Genomic DNA, 21,449 nt, shown 5'->3' on the forward strand with positions numbered 1-21,449 from the left:
GCAGAATGATTTTTAACACATTGTATGCGGGAAACGTATTTATACGTTTTACGTTGACTGGTAGTAAGTAGAGCGCGGGACACATATTAATATGTTTTTTATAGACTAGCGGTAAAATGCGCGTAACGTATAAATACGCAAACTAAAGTTATCGTAATTTTACTGAACGTTGCCATTTGCGCAAAAAATTAGCAAAAATGGCCCGCGCCACGTGCCACCTGTTAGTGCGCAATAAAAACTACCTGCAAACAATGTGTTAAAAGAGCTAAGCCCCTCGCTCACTGCACGGGCCCCTCCTGGCGAAGAGCGAAGGCCTGGGTTCCAGGCACCGGAGGAAAACTGGTGCCAGCAGCCAGGGAAGGGGCCATCAAGGGGCCCCAGATTGCGAGAGGGCACAGGCCGGGCTGAGGGACCCACCCGAGTGCACACATTTTTATGCACCGGGCCTCTAGTATATATATAAAAGCCTAAGCAACTGTTTGACCATTCGACCGTTCAACCGGTCCCTATGATGACCACCAGGGGGCAGACGTTCAATGCAGGAGCTGTCCCCTGGTGGTCAGTGCATTCCCACAGTGGGAGCGCAGCTCAGCTGACCAACAGGCGCCAGATGCCGGGCTCATGGCTGGCAAATGCAGCTTCGGCAACATGAGCCTCTCCCGTGGACACTCCCCCTGTGCGGTCCACCCCCAGCCAGACCACAACTGGGATTGGGACCAGCATTGGGACTGACTGGGCGTGAGCCTGTGGCCGCTTCTCGGTCATAGGCATGCCGGTATCGCCCTAGGACGGGTGCGCGGAGACTGCAGCAGAGCGGCAGCAGGCGCAGCAGGGCTGGGATGAGCAGGGGCAGTGCAGTGCCCAGCCTAGGCTCAGGGTTCTCCCCTGCTGCCTGCCACTTCCAGCACTACTACATCCCTCAGGGGATGATGGACTGATGGTTTCACCGCAGGCCACACCGAGGGACCCCGCCTGTGCACGGTGCCCCGGGCCTCTAGTTTTGTTTAAAAGACCAGTGTTTTTGGAAATTGGTGATAAATATATTAGTTTTGGAGTCACCAGACCTCCTATCATCTAATTTCTATAATTGGCTCATTATAATCCATCAATAAAAACAACTGTATCTATTACATACTATGTTATGTGCTATATGAAGCCATGAACACTTTTATTAAAGAGCTCGCCTCCTAGCTAGGCAAATATAGCAATCATATGAAACAGTTCAAGCAAACTACTTCATATTATAAATGATAAATTTTAAATTTTAAATATTATAAATGATATTATAAATGATAAATTTTGTAATGCATACCTTTAAACATTGAAGATGCTGAAAGAAATAAAAGGTAATAATAATCATAGCCATTACTTACTGGGTACCAAGCATTGTTCCCTGTACTTTATATGAATAATGTAATTTAATTCACACTATAAGCTTTTCTGGTAGGTTTTATTATTAATCCATTTGTAGATGTCGATTCTTGAGACCCTATCCCGGAGATCCTTGAGATCAGCTTGAATGAGCCAAATATGAAAAATAAGGCTAGAGTTTTACTTCGAAGGATGGGGAGTGAAAATGGAGCTTTTCCTCCATGCTCTTGAATTATGGAATCCAAGGCGTACCTTGAATTATTCATATATTTTTATATTGTCTTTTTCTTAAAAACCCTAATTTTTATATTGTCTTTTTCTTAAAAAGAGCAAATAGCTCTTTAATTTTAGAAATATTCTTGTAAGTATCTATGAACACTTTAAAATGAAGAATCATTACAGTAAAAATAAAATAGACAAAGCCATTAGGTAGATGGGGAAGGAAACGTAAACAGTGGAAAAGTATCACTTGTAGTTTTAAAAAGTAGCCATTATTATCCTGGGATAGGAGAAAATATTCTACTGTGGAACTTTCTACCTAGCTAAACTTGAACTAATTAGCTACTTCATTAATTGTGCCTCCTTCCCTTCTTGTCCTAGTGAATGATGCTACCACCATACATCTCATCCTCCATTTCCCTCACCTCACATTTCTAATCAGTCATTAAGGCTTGAGGCTTAAAAGTATAGGGTTTGCTGGCTTGGCCCTGCCACTTACCAGAGAGATGACCTTGGGCAGACTACCTCATCCCTACATATTAACACCTTCCCTGGCTAAAACATGGATAAAAATAGAACATATGTGATATGTTTTAAGAATTAAGTTATATATATAGTAAAAGATCTTATTATTGGAACATAAAAGCATTCAAAGTATTTTACTATTATTATTGATTCATAGAAATATGAACAAAAGACTGTGTTAAGCTGATCATTTTATATGTATACTAGAGGCCCAGTGCACAAAATTCGTGCATGGAGGGGGGACTTCCCTCAGCCAGCCTGCACCCCCTCCAATTGGGGACTCCTCTCACAATCTGGGACCGCTGGCTCCTAACCATTCACCTGCCTGCCTGCCTGATTGCCCCTAACCCCACTGCCTGCCTGCCTGATCGCCCCTAACCTCTCTGCCTGCCTGCCTGATTGACACTAATTGTCCTCCCCTGCCAGCCTGATTGAGCCCCCAACTGCTCTCCCCCGCCAGCCTGATCTCACCCCCAACTGCTTCTGCCTGCCTTATCACCATTAACTGCTCTCCCCTGCCAGCCACCCCTGCCTCTACCTTCCTGATTGCCCCTAACTGCCCTCCCATGCCAGTCTGATTTCGCCTGCAACTGCCCTCCTCTGTTGGCTTGATCGCCCCTAACTGCCCTCCCCTGCCAGTCTGATTTTGCCCCCAAATACCCTTCCCTGCCAGCCTGATTGCCTCTCACTGCCTCTGCCTGTCTGATCACCCCTAACTGCCCTCCCCAGCCGGCCTGATCTCACTCCCAACTGCCCCCCACTTCAGGCCTGATCTCACCCCAACTGCCCTCCTCTGCTGGCCAATTTGGTTCTGATTGGTCAGTTTCTATGCCAGTCAGTGTCTCTGGGCCTATCAACGGGGCCTGATCAGAAAGGCAGGACTGAGCCCTGGTGGAGGCCTGGGGAGAAATGGAGGTGGGGCTGTTGGCCAGGCCGGGAGAGAAGGGAGAGAAAGAGAGGCAAGTTCTGATCAACGACTGCCACAGAGGCTATGGATCAGACCCTGCCTCTCTCTGCAGGCCTGATCCGCAGCCCTGGAGGCAGTCAGTGCTGAGTCCAGGCGCCCACAGCAGCGCCAGCCATGGCAACCCAGCACTGACTTCCTGTCCAGTCAAGCCTTCGGTTGTAACGACCCTGGCTCTTTATTATATAGATTAATATCTTCTTTATAGACATAAATAGTATAAAATGCAGTATCGGAGAACAAGCTCTGCACTCACACACAGCTGAATTAATTTAAATATTGGGTTTACTATCTCTGAATATGTCACTTAACAACTAACTGCAAGCCTCAGTTTCTTCATCTGTGAAATAGTTACTGTGAGCTTGAAATTATGCAATATACTGCAGCATATCACATAATACCTAACACAATTTAAGAGCTCAAGTAATGTTAGTTATTATATCATTGTTTTTTCCCCCCACAAGATTCAATACATAGGTACACTAATGCATACTTTCCGACTGAATAAGGACCACAGACTCTATTTTCAAGTGATTTTTTTTAAAAAAATTATAATTTGATTAAGAAATCTTCCTTTTTATTTTATTGTTACTTATTTTTCAAAACACCCTATTAGTCCAAATCATCTGCATCAGTGAGACAGTAGACACTCTAAGAAGTAGCAAGGGTATGGAAGGATAGAACCATAAGAGTGGACCTCAACTCAAACATTGAAAGGACAGAGTCAAAGGCAGAATCAGAGTAATGCTGAGTCAAAACAGAACAGCTGCCTTTTCCTCTTGAGATGCTCAAAGACATAGTCAAGCTGCCCATAGCTGCTATTAGATCCTGCCCATCGGCCTTTTCCCCTTGTTTCATGAATATTCCATAAACCATAAGCTTTTCAATTCCCAAAGAGTAGAAATGGTCACTATAAACCTCTGCCAGGCCATTAACAGTTTATAGATCCCATCTAGTAACAATAGGTCAAACCACTACTGATGGAGACTCTGAAGGCAAGAACAGAGGAGGATTTTAAGCACAGTTTAAACATCATTCAAATAAGCAAACAGCCATACAAGTTGAAACACATCTTTGAATTAGCAAATTTCACCTATCTGATCAGAATTTCTACTGAAACGCCAAACCTTATGAGATTCCAGAATATTTATTTACACTAACACGTTTTAAAATATTGCTCTTAACATGCCTTTCCCCTTGATTTCCTCCTCCTTATTTATCCTTTTATTTTCTTCTCTCTCCCTCAATTTTAACATATCCTCAACCTTAAAAGTTGAACTTGATATTGAAGCCATTCAATGGCACCTGACACTCCAAAGCCAGCTGTGGTCTGGCAGCAATCTGGAGTCAGGAGGCTGGGTACGCCGACCCATTAATCACTGTCTTTGGAACACAGACATTCTCCAAGTAAACTGCTGAGGGGATCTAAGTCATCACACACATACAGTTCCCTTGTAGAGGACATAAAGCATACAATGGATATTTTAACTATATTTATTATAAAATGCCTTTTCAACTTTTCAATGCTAAGACTCTACGCCCTTCACAAATTTCATCTTCTTGGTCTTGAGTAGGCCATTTGCACACAGCACGGGGCCCAATGCTGTCAACAGGAGTTGCTGAAATCAGAGTGGACTTAGCCAATTGGATGTGCTCAGCCAAGCATTCACCAGCAGTGACAATTACTATAGTGAAGAGATACGTTTCAAGGAGCAAATAAAATATTATTGGTTTTGTTCCCACAGTTGGAAATTCTGAAGAATAGTTTTATTCTGATTAAGTGGCACTTTTAAGTATTTATAATATTCTACTCTAATACTAGTGCAAAAAGTCTCATTACTTTGCAAAAATGAAAAAAGAACTATAGCAATTCACTATAAACAGAAAAAAATTATATATGTAAAATGTTTCTACATTTAGAATCTTTGGAAATGAGCAACTACTGGGTCAAGAGGGAGTTAATAGCTATATGGGAGAGTCAGTATACTTTATAATTTCACCATTACTAAAAATCGTAAGTAGAAATATGTTGATCTAAAATTTAAAATTAACCACCAGTGATATAAAACTATGACATATAGCTTCCAAAGTACATGAGAAACAAAAGAATATGAAAATTTTAGCAATAAAAATACATTAAAAACCTTAATATTAAGAAATAATGTTTTAAAATATTATAACCAGACCAAATATAATTAGAAGCTAAAGGCATTATATGGGGGGGGGGAAAGTTATTTTATGGTTAAATGCATAGACTAATATAGAAATGGAGCAGTTATAAATCTTTACATGTTGAGTGTCACGTATCAAAGTGTATAAAACAAAAATAGTTAAAATACAAAACAAACAAATAATCATAATATAGTAAGAAGATTTTTCATATCATTTTTGGTATTTGAATGATTAAGAAGAGGTGACTGATTAAGAGGGTGATATAATGATGTTTTACGTAAAACTGATTTAATAACTAAAATTAACTCCTTTCAAATTGCCATTAAACATTTATAAGCTTTCAGCATAACTCAGGGGGTACAAAAATATCAACAACATTCAAATCTACACAGGTAACATCTCTGAGCTAAAAATAAACAGGGAGCTAAATTAACAAACAAAATCCCATTTGGAAACTTTAATATTTTCTTCCCAATAATTCTTAGCTTATAGAGAAAACCAGTAACATAATTGAAGAATATTTCGCAAATAATTTTGATAATATAGAAAGTTATGAGTATGGTCAAAACTATATGCAAAAGAAATCTCATTGTAATAAGAGAAACTTTATTGTTAAGTAAAAAGCCATGAAAATAAGTAAGAATTAAACTCAAGAAGCTAGGTAAAAGAGTTAACAGAATTAACCTGAAATTAAACAAATAAATATATCCAAGAATTGATATGTTTTAAAAAGGGTGGTCTCACTCATATGTGGGATATACTCATCAACATAATTTCAGGAACAAGAATAGATTCAGAGACAAGTGGTGGGGGGAGGGGAGGTTAGAGAGCAATCAGAGGACTTGTATGCATGCACATTAGCATAACCAATGCCCAGGGTGGGAATGGCTAGGGGGGGTGTCAATGAAGGGGGGGAGGGCAGAGACATATGTAGAACTTTAGACAATAAATAAATAAATACATAAGGAACAGTAAATAGAATTATTCTACCGAGGTCTTAAATCAACAAAGGAAAGCAAATAAGAGTAAAAGGCAGAGAGGGCTACCTCCGGGGAATGGGAAAGAGAATAATCAGGGTTTTTAACTGAACATAGTATACAAAATCCATTGTAATAATTTTGAAAATCTTGATGAAACGAATTTCTTTAGAAGAAAATGTAAATAAGCTAGCCAAACTTTCTCAATGGGATGGTAGTAATTTTCCTACCAGCTCACATGCCATTCTAGAAGAACCAGCACCCAGGGCCTTCTAGGGGCAGAGTTATAAACTGTAGGACCCAAGAGTTAATCCCTGCCCGGGTGAACACCAAACCTAATTTGTTAAACTGCCGTCTTCTCTCGGAGGACTTACTTCCTGATCACCTGTATGCTGAACGAAATCCCCTCCTCCTCATACTACCCCAGTATTCCTTCAGACCGTCTCAGCACTACTATCATCTAACACTCTGAGTGCTTTATTATTTATCATTTTAAAATATCATATCTCCTTTTCTTTGTCTTACATACTTACATGTAAACTCCGTAGTGTAGGATATTCTTTTGGGGGTGGGGAGTGTATATTTTTGATTCTCAGACCATAAACAGGGTCTGGCACATCATTGGTATTAAATGTCTATTTGTTAAAGGAATGTGTGTGTGGAGTGGGGAGGGAGAAGGAATGAATGAGCAAGTAAGAGAATGAGTTATCACCTACAGAGAATAAAGTTGATGATATCTATACATTTGGATTTGGGCACATACAAATAAAAGGAGTTTTAGACTTCCATTGGGGCAACTACAATAAAGCTGTGTGTAGATGACCACAGACACTTTGCTAATTCAAGAAAGAAGCTGAATGAGTGAGAGTGAAAGGAGAGCAGAACATCCCAGGAGGAGGGGGAGGGGAGGGTGAAGAGGATGGGGAAAGGAGGTGGGGAGCTTCCTGTTTGCTTCCTTACTTTCATGATGATCTTGCTATGTTTGTACAACTGGAGTCCATAAGGAAAACGTCACTTTAAGTTTTCTGTGTATTTTTTTAAATCACAGAATCACTTAAATGTCCAATGTGAATTACAGTAGCTCTTGTTTGGGTTCCACATTCTTTTGGCTCTGTCCCTTGACAACAAGATTTCTCAATCTTCAATGTACATCAACTACAACTCTAGGTCTTCCTGTTTATAGGTTTTATTTCCTTATGTAATACAAGGGCACAGGCCCTGCCCAGCCCCATGGGATAGTTCTAACATGTTCAGAACTGCTGCTTTACTCTGTTCAATGAACTCTGTTCAAAGCACATTTCCAACCCAGTCAAAGATAAGCACATATTCCTCTTAATAGTATACAGAATATGCTCCCCCTTTCTCTGAAAAACCTTTAATGTTGAAAAGAACTTTCAAACAACCAGCACCAGCTGGCTCTTCCAAAACTATTTAATCTTTAAGTCATTAATCCCAATTATAGAATTTAAATTTATAATTATCCCTTCATATTTTCCTGGATTTTTAAATGTCTTACAAATTGTCACTGGTATTTCAAGTTTTCATCCCCACCCATCCCTCCACCCCCGGCAATGTAAATTTAACCAAGAAACTCAAATCTTAAATTGAAGGAAATTGAGTCAAATACCTGCAGGGGTGCTTCAGGGTGCATTGCTCTCAGCAATGGAGCAGCTGTCATTTCCTGGAGAGCTTTCGATGTCTTCTTTTTGGCTTTTTCTATTTGAATATTGGTAAAATAATTGACAGCAGCAAACTCAATAAGGGCGGAAAATACAAAAGCAAAGCAGACAGCTATGAACCAATCCATGGCAGTGGCATAGGACACTTTGGGCAAAGAATGCCGTGCACTGATGCTCAGTGTGGTCATGGTGAGGACTGTGGTGATTCCTTTAAAGCAAAAGAGCAAAGAGACAAAATACTTCACCATTACTTCTCTGCAAAAACAAACAGAACAAAACAAAATAAAAACCTAGTGATCTGGTGGGTGGGGTGGATGGTGGGGTAACAAACTTTATAATTCAAACCAAATCATCTTTGTTGGAAGAGACTAATCCTAGTGGTTCAATGGAATTAGAATGGGCTTTTCCATTGTTGGCTCAGTGTGCCTTTGATTAAGTTATGAAAACTCACTTGATATCCACCTATTGGGTCTGCCATATTGATTAAAAGTATATAAGGCACCTAGTGTAATATTGTATCTGAGCCAACATACCTGAGAAAATCCACACACACACCTACTAGGAAGCGCTATTCATTGAAGCACTGATTCTCAACCAGGAGTAGCAAATTGGTAGCATGGAATATTGGGGCATTTTTGGGGGTAGGCATGGTCCATTGCTATTGAGACTCACTACCAGAAAAAAACACAAATTGTAGATTCTTATCATCTTTAACTGAATAGTACCTATTGAATTAAAATAATAAATTTACTAGTTGTGAAAGACAATTTATATAAAGCAATAGATGTATATTCTTGAACAAATAGATTTATAGAACATTTTGGTATTAAAAATATTAAATGTCTACCACCCACCACTTTATGGTTGGGAGGAAAATATTTACAACAAGAATAGAGGTACTTCCCTTTCATCAGTAGGCTCCTAAAGCATAGCACCCCCAGAAGAGCCTTTTTCTCAATCTGGAAAAAGGTTAATCCCTATTCTCAATGGAAAAATTCTGCTTGCCACTGGAACTACAGAGAAATGAATTATTTAAGGATGTTAGTATTTATACAGTAGTTGTCCCTTTCTTTATCATTGTCTATCTTTATATCTAACCTGTATTATCTAGTTAAGCTTGGATATTTCTCTGAGGATTTACTAAACCCATTCTATATATTGTGTACAATTGCTCCTTAACTAACATGCCTAGTTGGGATGATGATAATGATGACAACAATGATGATGATGGAGGCATCTAAACCATATATTCCAATCCATGCCTATCCTTGCTGAAAGTCAAACTATATATGTTAAACTGAAGAGATTATGAGCCTCATACAACAATAAAGGAATAACAGTATTTTTATTTGGGGAGAAATTATCTTGTCTTCTCAGATCAGCATTTAATTGTATTGTTTCTTGTATTGTTCCAACTTTTTTGGATGTAGCCTCTGTGAGAGCAAACGTGTCTAATATTGCTCCAGGATTTACCATAATATATATCATAGTGCCAAGCACATGATAAATGCACAGTAAATAAAAACTCATTTTTTTCACTCCTTACCAATCCATTTTTTCTCCAGTCCCTTCTGAATTGTCAATGTTTAGAACATGAAAAATTAGAACACTGTGCAGTGTATGAGCTATAGATCTTAAAACAATCCATAAACTATACAGTGAATGGAATTGGAGGATTTGGTTGTATTCCCTTTTAAAAAACATTTTGTGTTTTTTTTAGCACTTTATTAGTATAAAATAGATTTTAAAATGTGTTTTTTTGGTCAAACATAAATCTCTATGAAAATGCAATATTATGAATTTACTGGAGTTTGTTTCAGAAAAAGAACTTACGAAGTTAAGGCCTCCTTTTTAAATCTCAGAAAAATGGCATCATTTCTATGCTGGCTGGGAGATGCACTGAATAAATCCTAAATTAGTTTTGAAAAATTTTAGCTACAAAGTTTAAAAATAAATTAATTTATCTTCTTATTCATAAGTTTAATGGCCTATTAAGTGTTCAAGAAAATTTGACAACTTCCTTAGGTATATTTCCTCTAACATCATAGAAATTATGCTGAAAGCAGTAGAAAATAAAATATGAAGAGTACAGCTTAATAAGAATACTACCCAGAACTCATAAAATTCTTCAGAGATCATAATGTAACAACAGCAACAAAAAGACCCTAGACAATAGAATCAAATATAAGCAACTTAGAATTCCTCATGTTGCTCTGAACATTTTTGGGGGGGTGAGGTGGGGGGAAGGGATAAAACAACTTATCCTGAGGACCAAAAGTAGCGCTCTTCGTCTTCTCCTGCTGTCGTAGGAAGAAATTACCTTATTAATGTTGAGCAAGCAGAATACTAATGCAATTATTGAGCCATGAATCAAAGAATTACATTCTGATTGTTAAGGGGTAAACCATCAAGTTCAGGATGTTAAATGATACTATGGCCATCAATCCAAAAAAAAATGTTGGATAAGTGGCCACTTTCTAATTCTATTTCATTATTTCGAGTCAACTTGATTTTAAAGTTTGTGGAGTAGCCCTCCAAATAGTATGGCTCATATTTTATGACTGGTGCCAAAATTAGGATAGTGATTGGCATAAACAATTGGCTAAATATTGAAGTGTCCATCTCTTTAGATATTAAAAAGTTCTCTCTGCCAGAAGTTCAAATTTAAAGAACTCCCAGCATGACAGGGATGTGCTTCTTCCACCTGCTTTAGGTGAAGCATTTGGTTAAATAAACACCAACAGAAAAAGAAACAGAGCCAACCCTTCAGCTCAGAAGCCATGCTTTTGCTGTATCTAGAAAGACAGTGCATCTGTTTCAATGGCTTAGCTGGCATTTACCCTTGAAAACATTTCAATAACCATAGAATATTTTTGACACGTTCAAGTATTGATGCCAGTCCGTTTTTAGAATGCTGAATATGCACTGCCTTGGCTGGTCCAGGAGCTGGGAGAAGACATGTGTGAGTAGGCTAAGGCTATACCCAAGAGCAATATTCTGGCTGCTCACTCCTAGAAAAATGAACTGGTAATGACTTAGATATGCCAGTTGGCATTTATCCAGGTTTAATGTTTTACTATACTAGAATAATTAGAAAACTTAAAGGCATACAACTTTGGAGATAGAAGGCCTTTGGAGAGATTTAGCTGACTCTACTTCTCATATTTACACCAATTGGTTTTATGTGTGTGTGTGTTTGTTTTTTGTTTTTGAATTATCTCTAATGAATACCTGACCCAGCAAATTCTCTTCTTGAGCAAAAAGGAAAATAAGAATTAGGGAAGATAAATACAAGCCTGGAATTTTTTACCTAACTCTCAAATGAAATAGATTACTAAGGCCCCTCAATACTTAAGACTTAACTTTCTTAGAAAAATACCATCCCAGAGCCTCAATGAATAGTCTAATTATTACCGTTTTGACATATCTTAGGTTTTTTGAAGACATACTCGTTGGGCATAATTTAGCTGGTCCATCAAAACCAAAAAATATCTTGGCACATGAGCATAAGACAGAGGCAAATGTCACATGTTGAGTTGAAAAGGCTACCCACAAAGTATTTTCAGCTCATATCCATACAATCTCCACTCAGCAGCTCTGCAATTTTCCACAAGCCACAGTGGTAGTCCCTGAAATATTAATATTATTTTTACTAGCAGACGTTAAGGGACTAATTTGGTGCTCAGCTTTACCTACCCCCTGTAAAGGCAGAATGTCAGAGTAGAAATGGCAGAGAAATTGTCTTGGGTCCATCACTTTTAAGTATATGACTTCATCAAAGTTTCTTCATCGCTCTGAGTCATTTTGCTTATTCATAAATATTAATAAAGCCTACTCTCTGAGTTATTGTGAAGGTGAAATAAGATGTCCCCTATCAGCATATGGCAAATCTTTATGTCATTATTAATAGAACTGCCATTATCTTCACTGTATGCTTATTAATTTCCTTACAGGGCCTTCTCTGGAGAGGAAATGCTGGGTGGGTGCAGCAGTGATCAATGCTGTCACTCCCCAATAGCACTGAACGTTTTTATGACTTGGGGATATACTGGACAGAACAGTGGCTTACCAGTTTGTAGCCAACCAAGAGAACTTTCAAAACTTATCGAACACTAACAATGAAATACAGAGAACATTCACATTACAGTGTCAAGTTGTGATTCTCAAATGAGGCAGGTGGCAGCATGGTTGCCATAATAATAAATGATACTCAAATAATATTTACTGTCAGGTAGGCATTGTTCCCAGGGCTTTTTCCAAATTAACTCATTTAATCCACATGGCAGCCCTCAGGCTCTCATCCTGCTTTGACACATGAGGAAACAGGCAGAAGTAACCCATTGAAGGATCACAGCTAACCCGTGGTAGACCGTGGGGTTAGAACCTAGGCTTCTGGATCCAGAGAGTCTGCCCTATGACACCATGGCCTCTTCATCAGAGGCACCAATAATGGGTCAGTCTTTTCTGTTCAAGAAGTTCTTTAGGACCATAAAAAATGAAAATACTATGTGCACAAGTGATTTGATTTTTAATGATGACAGTTCCTGAAATGTTAATATTATTTATACTAGGATAAGTGAAGGGACAGATATGGTGATCAGCTTCACATACTTCCTACCAGGTCAGGCTGCCTCCAGGAAGAGGGGGAAGAGGAGGGGGAGGGAGAGGAGATGGGGAGGAGGATGCGGAAGGGGAGGTGGGATCTAATAGCAGTTATGGGCAGCTTGAATATGTCTTTGAGCATTTCAACTATGTTCAAGTCACTCTGAAGAGTACTTTCTACTTCCTCAACACTAATAAGGTAATTTCTTCCGGTTAGTGTGAGCACTAAATGAAATAAATAAGATAACTTAGCAGAGTGCCTGTTGATACACAACAGAACAATGTTTTCTTTAAAAAACAATTAAAAGTCAAGGAAATCAAGTCAGAACAAATTTAACCTCCCCTACATAAGAAAAGTATGGGAGAGAATAACTAAGATGTTCTAAGGGCTCCATACACCCTGTATATAATGAGCACTGCATGTAAATCTAAATTCTCATTAGTCTGTGATGAAGAGATGTATTGTCACAATTTTATGGGTGGAGAAAATAGGTGGCAGATTGCAGTTTGGACTACTATTATAGTCCCAAACTTAGATTTGTTGCTTTCTCTCTTCCATGCCTATTTTTTTTCTTTATTGATTAAGGTATTACATATGTGTCCTTATCCCCCTATTGCCGCCCACCCCTCCCCACCCATGCCTTCACCCCCTGGTGTCTGTGTCCATTGGTTAGGCTTATATGCATCCATACAAGTCCTTTGGTTGATCTCTCCCCCTGACCCCACCTTCCCCTACCTCCCTCTGAGGTTTGACGGTCTGATCAATGCTTCTCTGTTTCTGAATCTGTTTTTGTTCATCAGTTTATGCTGTTCATTATATTCTACAAATGAGTGAGATCATGTGATACTTATCTTTCTCTGACTGGCTTATTTCGCTTAGCATAATGCTCCACACCTATTTTTAATAGTTTAAATGTATTCAACGCTTGCAATGTGCAGTTACTCTTTAATTCTCACATCTCTATGTATCTTGTTCTATTGTACAAGCTCACAGCCTTCCTAAGGTCACACCCTGGCCCCCATCAACTCTTCTGGGAGTTTCCCCAATAAGATTTCAATGCCTTTTCTAAGATTAAAGGTGTGTGGGTGGGTGGGTGGGGCTGCCTATGGAAAATCCCAATAGTCAAGTCCACTGAAGAAACTATGTCTCCTCATCATTTGTTTTCTACAGGATGGGGAAGTGGGATGAAAAACTCCCAGGCCCCTCCCTAGCTCCTTCTCACCAGCATCCCTTCAGCTCTCAGTGATAAAGGCTATTACATCAGGGCTTTGACTCTACCAAGTAGAAAAGGCAGGGGGAGATTGGTATCTCTTGTGAGAACTGTTCTTCCATTCCAGAGAAATTCTGATTTTTTTTCCCTCTAATATCACTACTGAATGCTTCCACTACTCACAATCAACAGAAAAATAATGAAGAAATATATTTAATCAGGTAAATAGCATAACTAATTTTATTTAAAAGCATGGCTGATATATAAAAGATTTACTTAACAGCTATAAAATTTAAAGCTCCTATATTCTGGACTTCATATAGTTTAGAATATAATATATAAAAAGCCACCTTAAAAACAAATAAAAAATGTTCTGTTTAAAAAAATGTAGATAGGTAACAATGAGCTAATAACCTAAGCATATACCTTCCAACTCAATGCATTTAAATCATTTGCATTTTGCTCCTCTTCATTAAAAGGCAAATGATTCTAGACTTTCATATTCATTCAGCCATGACTTTTGTTTTATTTTAAGCTCCCAGTGCAGTTCATTTTAACACCTATATGTAATTTTAATTCAATTACATAGCATTAGGCCAGGAGCCCAAGAATACCACCAAAAGTGAAACTATATCCAGATTCACACTCTTCACTTGCCTGCTCTCAATAAGCGAAAACTGATGGGCCCCAAAGAAAGGGATGAACTGCCAATATCCCCTCAAGCCTTATTACTTTGTATTGGCTGGATAAGAAAGGAAAGCTTATATGAATCTTTACTCAGCACAGTCTGATATATTACTGTTTAATATTTTCTTAGAAATTATATCTAAAAGCCATTCCCATGAAATCACGAGCAAATATAATATGAATAAAAATACACAAGAAATGAATTTCAATTACCAAATACAGTCCTAGCTGGAACGGATTCCTTATTTATCCAGAATGAAACTTGTGAAAGAATCACTGTCATAATACATGGAATGTACGTCTGAATCATAAAATAACCCATCTTTCGTCTGAGGTGGAAGTATACCGTCATAACAACATATTCACCTACAAATAAAACATAATGAAAATATATTATTGGTCCTGCAGCTATTCAATGGCTTCCAAACCATATTTTAGACTAACAAAAAGCATTCTAGGCACACAAAAAAAATCTGTTGTGCACACAAATAAACATGGAGAAATATCAGGTCCTAACTTGGGGGTGGGGGAGCTATATTGCATATCATTATGTAGAAAAGCACTTTTGTTCTACATGGTGATTAAGCAATTTAAGAAAGTAAGCTATAACTTTCAAAAAATTCGTATACTGCTTTCTATTTTGAAGGTCTAGTACTATGAAAGCAATTAGATTTCATTTCCAACATCCTTTGAGAGAAAATTTAGACCTAAGTTTAATCACTGAAAAATGAAAATACATACACCTAAACCTTAAATTTAAAAATAATTGAAATACACAGATAAACATTTTATATATACATACTAGTATGCTGCTTTATTGGCTTAGTTTTAGGAAAGAACTGTATTTCTCAATGTTATACATATGTATACATATATGGAAAAAGAGACATAGATAACATAGAGCCATATATAACATTCCCAAGTTCAGGAATATTTTATTGACATCTAGACAAAAATCTAAAAAGCTAATAAATGAAACAAACCATAAGATTTCTTGAGTTGATAAATTTTTAATGTTAAATCTAAAAGGAAGATATTAAGAGAGACTTAGGAGTCAGTAGCCTCATTCTCAAACTGTGAAACCAAAGATTCAGAATCCTCAAATCTCACTTGTTTTCAATTCCACTCGCAGGCTAGAAAATAAATGTTTTCAAAAATACTTTTTCCTGGCAATATGTGCATGTAAGAAATAGTTTCAGAACAAGCAATAATCAGGCAATTTTCCCCATTAAATATAAAGACTAAATCTTATGATTCTTTTCATTTACATTTTAAAAGCAAATATAGACCAAGAATCACTGAGAATAATCATCCATCTACCCATGTGACATCTTTAACATATACCCTCAATGTATTTTGTAACTAAGCTTTAAATCAGGGGTCAGGATTCCTGTCTCAGAATTCTGTTGAAAATAATGTTAATATAACTGATTACTGGCTTTTGTTTCTGAATAAGAAAATCAACTCACATCTCAATAACTCAGAATTTATTTTAAACTAAAAATATAAATTTAAAAATTCTGAACTATGATTTATGCCTCAACTCTATTCCTAGAATATTTTTGTTGTCCCCCCAAAACACTAGATATTTCCATTAAAAAGCTAGGACAAAACTCCATTGCTATTAACTTTAATCGTTAAAAGATCTCACCTGTAATGGATTTGATGGTTTCACTTGATACAGTTTGCCCAATCAAGTCATATTGAACTAAGCTGGAAGATTCCTTTGGGACTTCTACTGATTTCTCGGGACCTTTTGTCCAGGTATAAATCATCTCACTCTTCGGGTAAGCATCTGAATAAGAGCACAGAATGTGATTAGAGTCCGTACTCCTTTCTCCTCAGCACTGATTGATGGTAAACACTCTTTAAGAATATTACATTTATTCAAGAAAGATGGAATAAATGAAAACAACAGTCATTATGACTTACTTAAACACGTTTAAGATTTAGAACACTGTAGATATTAAATAAATAGCTTCTGCATATTTATTTTATGCCAAAGAAATTGAAGGAGGAGAGACTAAAACTAAAGCAACTATAACGCTATGTCTGCATCAATGCACTTGGATATGTTTCCCTACTAATAAGCAGTTGAAAAGCAGAAATAATAAACCCCCCCAAAAAGCCAAATTGCTACTTCTTTTCATTCCAATTCACTTCCAATGCTTGACCAATATTAACTCTTCTGTCCTAATACAACTCTGCCAATTAGATACGTATAAAAGGCTGCCTGTAATAATACAACAAAAACAAAATAAACCCTACTGTTGGGCGAGCTCTCCAGGAGGCACCTATTCCAGACTCTGCCTTTGGGCAATATCCATGCTGTCTGGTTATGCGGTTTGTAAAGCTCTTCAGGGAATATAATTACACAACCAGCTCCACTACCTTTAAACTCTTACAATCAGGACATTTTCCCCTTCCATCTTCAACAAATCCCTCCCAGCAGCAATTTAAGCCCATTTTCTATTATTCGATGTTCATTGTAAATGGAGACCAGCTGCTTGCTTACCAGTCTGCCCAGAACAGAAAGCCTGGCTCACACACAAGTAAGTTCAAAAGAACCAAGATAAACTGTGTACTACGCTCCACAAACCTTCCTAAAATGGCTAGAGCACAGTAGGTCCTCGGTGGAATTGTTTAATTCTACAAAAGAAGTTGATACCTAGGGAAACTGTCTTTACAAAGGACTTTGCAAAACAAACTATGAGGCCTGTGCCGTCATTTAGCAGTATATAGTCATGTCTCAATATTGATCTCCTGGAGTGTATTCATGCTTACTCATACATTACAAGTGCCCAAATACTATGTTCCTGCCCCTGATATTTTAAATCAGGAAGCCTTCTCTGGGCTAGCCTACCTTGCTAGACTAATCTTTTTCTTAATGATTTAATATTTGAAGCCAGGTTGGGGGTAGGGGGGTGCATGAAATGGGTGAAAGTAATTGAAAGCTATATCTCTCTTTTTAATCCCAAATCTGAAAAAATCAACTTCCAAGGAGTAATTTCTTTATTTTGTGCATGCCTTTATCGATTACCAACTATGTTCAAGTCACTGTGAAGAGTACAGTGGGGCCTTGACTTATGAGTGTCCCGACTAACGAGTTTTTTGAGATACCAGCTGTCTCTTGGCCGATTTTTTGCATTGAGTTGATAGAGTAATTTGAGTTAACGAGCTCCTTAATGAGTTCAGTCTTGGAATGAATTAAACTTGTAAGTCAAGGCCCCACTGTACTTTCTATGAGAACTCTCGGGGGTTGGGGGGCGGGGGGGAGTGGAGTGGTGGAATTGGGCGGAAAAGATAAAACCCTAGATAAGAACTATCTGAGTGAAATATAAATTACTATAGCTCAAATGAATTTTAATTCTGGCCCCAGTTAGATCAACTTGTCTGTCTATGTATTTTTCTGTTTTCATCTTCTCTCACTGAGTTACTGGTCAGGGAGCAAGTGAGTCTCTGTAGCTTCAAGTTCATCCACTAACTATTGTGCTTACCAGAGGTTATAAAAAGAATGGTGACTGCTGATTCTCATTAAGTTAAGCAATGAGCAATGATAACAGCAGGCAAGTTTCACAATCAGTGCGACTAAGAATCTGAAGCAATAGTAAAAACCAGCATCTATTTTTGGCAAATTCTGATTAAATCAAATATTCGAGGCAGACATTAGAAGAGGCAATCACATTTTGCTGCCATTTCAGAGAAGGGAACTTAGGGGAAAAGAATTCTATATTCTTTCCTATTCATCCTCTTGCTTTCACTTCCACAATATATCCCAAATCCATCGATCGTACGCCTTTTCCTCTAGTACCATCTGATTCTAAGCCATCTCAATCTTTGATTATACTAAAACAATAGCCTCCAAATCTTCTCTGCTTTTATTCTCTGGCCTCTCTACAATCCATTCTCCATAGAAAAGCTAAAGTGAAATTGTGAAATGTTAGTCAAAGAACACCACGTCCCTTAGTTAAGCCCTCCAAAGGCACTGTATTACTTGGCCTTGCCTACAGATCAGACCAATCTCCTACTATACTTTTTGTCATGCTTCAGCCACTTTGAAACTAACAATGCTGCTTATATTTTTCTAACCTATGTCATGTCAGAAAGCCCTGACCCATCTTTGGCCTTTTTCTTTTCAAGTCTGCCATAAAGGACTCTGCTTGTAACAGAACAAAACAAAACAAAATAAAAATAGTTTATAACGTGTTATGTAACACCACCAACACAAGGAGTTCAGAGGCCTAAATTTCACACTAACCATTAACCTGTTATTTATGACACAGCAAGTCTACCTAGGCTATCTGCAGAAATAAGGTTTTGGTTTTGGGGGGAAAGATGATTGTTTTGGCTTCTTTACTTAAATATATTAGATAACAAACAGTCTCCTAAAAGTCAAATTTTGTACAGTTGTTGTCATGGACAAAAATTTAAATATAGGATTATGTAAAAGTATGCAAATATATAGCTATCAGCTTACATGAGATAATGATTAACACTAACAAAATTTTTATTATAACTTACAACTCCCAAATTTCAAAGGGCATGCATGACCATCCATGGGGAAATCCACCAATCTCATGGGACACTCCGCACTTATGGTGAGTCTATGATGGAAAATAAAATTAGAATCAATTTTTTCTCTAAAAATAAAATTATAGAATCTTAAAAGGAAGGAAGGAAAGAAGGAAGAAAGGGAGGCAGACAGGCAAGAAGGAAAAGAAGGAGGGAGAATAAAGATAAAAAGGGAATAAGGAAAAAAAAGACTACCTCATTGTGTATAAAATAGTGCCATTTCTCATAATTCTAAAAAGCTTATTTGGGGCTGTCATATTATGTGAGACAGACTTCTTTCCATTCCTGAAGAAAGTATCAGGAGTCCATACTTTTGTTACCATCATGTTGTTCAATCTCAAAATTTCAATGGGACCATCATATTTTAGTCTTTTGTCAATCCATGTCTGTCTGAAGAACACATCCATTGTGTACTCCTAAGAAAAGTAGTTTGTGACATATTCAAATAACAGATGATTACACATAAATATACAAAAAAATGAGTTAAATTCTAGTCTCTTTCCCACTCACATAAAAGACTGCCCAAATAAAAACTAAATTAATAGCAGCAGAAACTTCCTTAAATTAATGGAACAAAAAGATTTTCAACAATTAAAGCATGTTATACTAGTATCCATACATTTATTAGATAAATTACCATACATATTAATCATTCACAAATAATGACTATAGCCCTGGTTGGTGTGGCTCACTTGGTTGAGCATTATCCTGTGCACTGAAGGTTGGGGGTTAATTCCCAGTCAGGGCACATACCCAGGTTGTGGGCTCCATCTCCAGTAGAAGGTGAGCAGGAGACAACCTATCAATGTTCCACTCTCACATCAATGATTCTCTCTCTCCTTCTCCCTTCCTCTCTCTCTAAAAAAATCAATAAAAATATTTTTTAAAAATAATAATCTATAATAATAAACACGTAATATGCTAATTAGACCAGACAGCCAAACGACCTTCCGGACGAAGCCAGGGCTGCAAGGGCTGAGCTCCTTGCATGAATTTCATGCACTGGGCCTCTTGTAAATATAATAAAACTGCCAGCACCAGGTAATCATAGTTGTACTTTGCTTTAGACCAGGCAGCAAAATTAGTGACTGTGTAACAAATATCATTGCACAATGAACCATAAAATTGTCAGCATGTCTTTAAGACAAATTAAAATATATGAATAAACTTTATGCTCATAAAATTTATTAACCCTTTGTATGCCATAAGCAACTATAGATGCTTTAAAATCATTTTTTGTGAGCATTTGCAACTGAAAATGTTCAAGAACACCCGAATTGTAATATATTTATTTTTATTCATTGCAAATTGTTTTTTTAATTAAGTTCAAAATATCGTGGCATGTGAAGCTGGTTTCCGTTTTGGATGCGTGGCAGTTAACTGGTTAAAATTAGTGCAGAAGCCCCAGAGTCAAGTAAAAAAGTTAAGTGGTCAAAGTGTTTGACCTTGAAACAAAACATATTTAATATTAGCACAATTGAATGGATGGATTCATCTTGCCAGTGCTTGGTTTTCTAAGTTCCTTAAACATGAGAGAAAGCAAGGGAGAGAAGGGGCGGGTGGGGATGAGGAATGAGCCATTGAGCCAACATGGAACACTAAATGCAATCAGGACTACAATATAAAGTTTCATACCAAAACTAAGTGCAATCACTACTTTTCTCCCCTTCAAAAATTTTCTAAGGGAAAAGAATACTACGTACAAGGTTGTGTCATGGAGACCAGTAACAGGAAAGTTCTTTTCTTTGTTGAAAATGACTCCAAGCCAAAAACTCCAATGTTAGAGCTAAAATGAAAATTCAATGTCGTACTTCTTATAAACTTCTGAGCCTAATTAGGCTGTTCTTTGACTTCCTAGCTCTAACTTTGTGTGATTGACAGCAAAATACATATTAATTGCCCTCTTTTCTGTTTCTTTTCTTCAAATCTCAAAAAGTACATTAAATTTTCTTAACTACCTACCATTTCAACATCAGAAACAGGTCCAAAGCTGGTGACATATATGTCAGTTTTTACTTCTGTAACAGGACCTAGTGGGTATGAAGTAAATAAGTGTGAAAAAATAATTACCAATTTTACAGGCAAGGTGGGCTTTGATAATCAAAGAGTAAATACAGATACGACATCTCATATTTTTACAAACATCTTCAATTTTCAGTGAGATAATGCATCTCTACAAAAAAAAAATGTAGCCAAAAGAAGAACAAAACCAGAAAGCAGTGTTTACTTACAAGCAAACCAAACAAATCAAAACCAAAAAATACCAATTACTTACCAGAAACTTGTTTCTTCAAAGATATATCACCCCCAGGCACTGTTAAGGCAGGCAGTGCAGAGAACAAAAGCTTTAGCCTTTGTAATTTTTTTACAGTCCGTCATCTGATTGGCCTTTTAGTAAAGAAGCGAGCTTTTAAAAAGAGGGAACTTAGCCGCAAGGTAAGGAGGAGAAAAACATAAAGTCTGCAACAAA

The 21,449-nt window shown here is 37.4% G+C and overlaps 1 protein-coding gene across 1 annotated transcript in view; it reads right to left on the reverse strand.

The window, feature by feature from the left end:
- GABRA4 (gamma-aminobutyric acid type A receptor alpha4 subunit) overlaps positions 1–21,449 on the reverse strand; it is a 67,499-nt gene that overhangs the window by 31,385 nt on the left and 14,665 nt on the right. The window contains 6 exon segments of the mRNA XM_006759246.2: positions 7,856–8,115; positions 14,621–14,773; positions 16,059–16,202; positions 18,929–19,011; positions 19,175–19,395; positions 20,942–21,009. Coding sequence (XP_006759309.1) covers positions 7,856–8,115; positions 14,621–14,773; positions 16,059–16,202; positions 18,929–19,011; positions 19,175–19,395; positions 20,942–21,009 — 929 coding nt within the window.

Source organism: Myotis davidii, unplaced genomic scaffold (assembly GCF_000327345.1).
Source record: "Myotis davidii unplaced genomic scaffold, ASM32734v1 scaffold455, whole genome shotgun sequence".
Lineage (NCBI taxonomy): Eukaryota > Metazoa > Chordata > Mammalia > Chiroptera > Vespertilionidae > Myotis > Myotis davidii.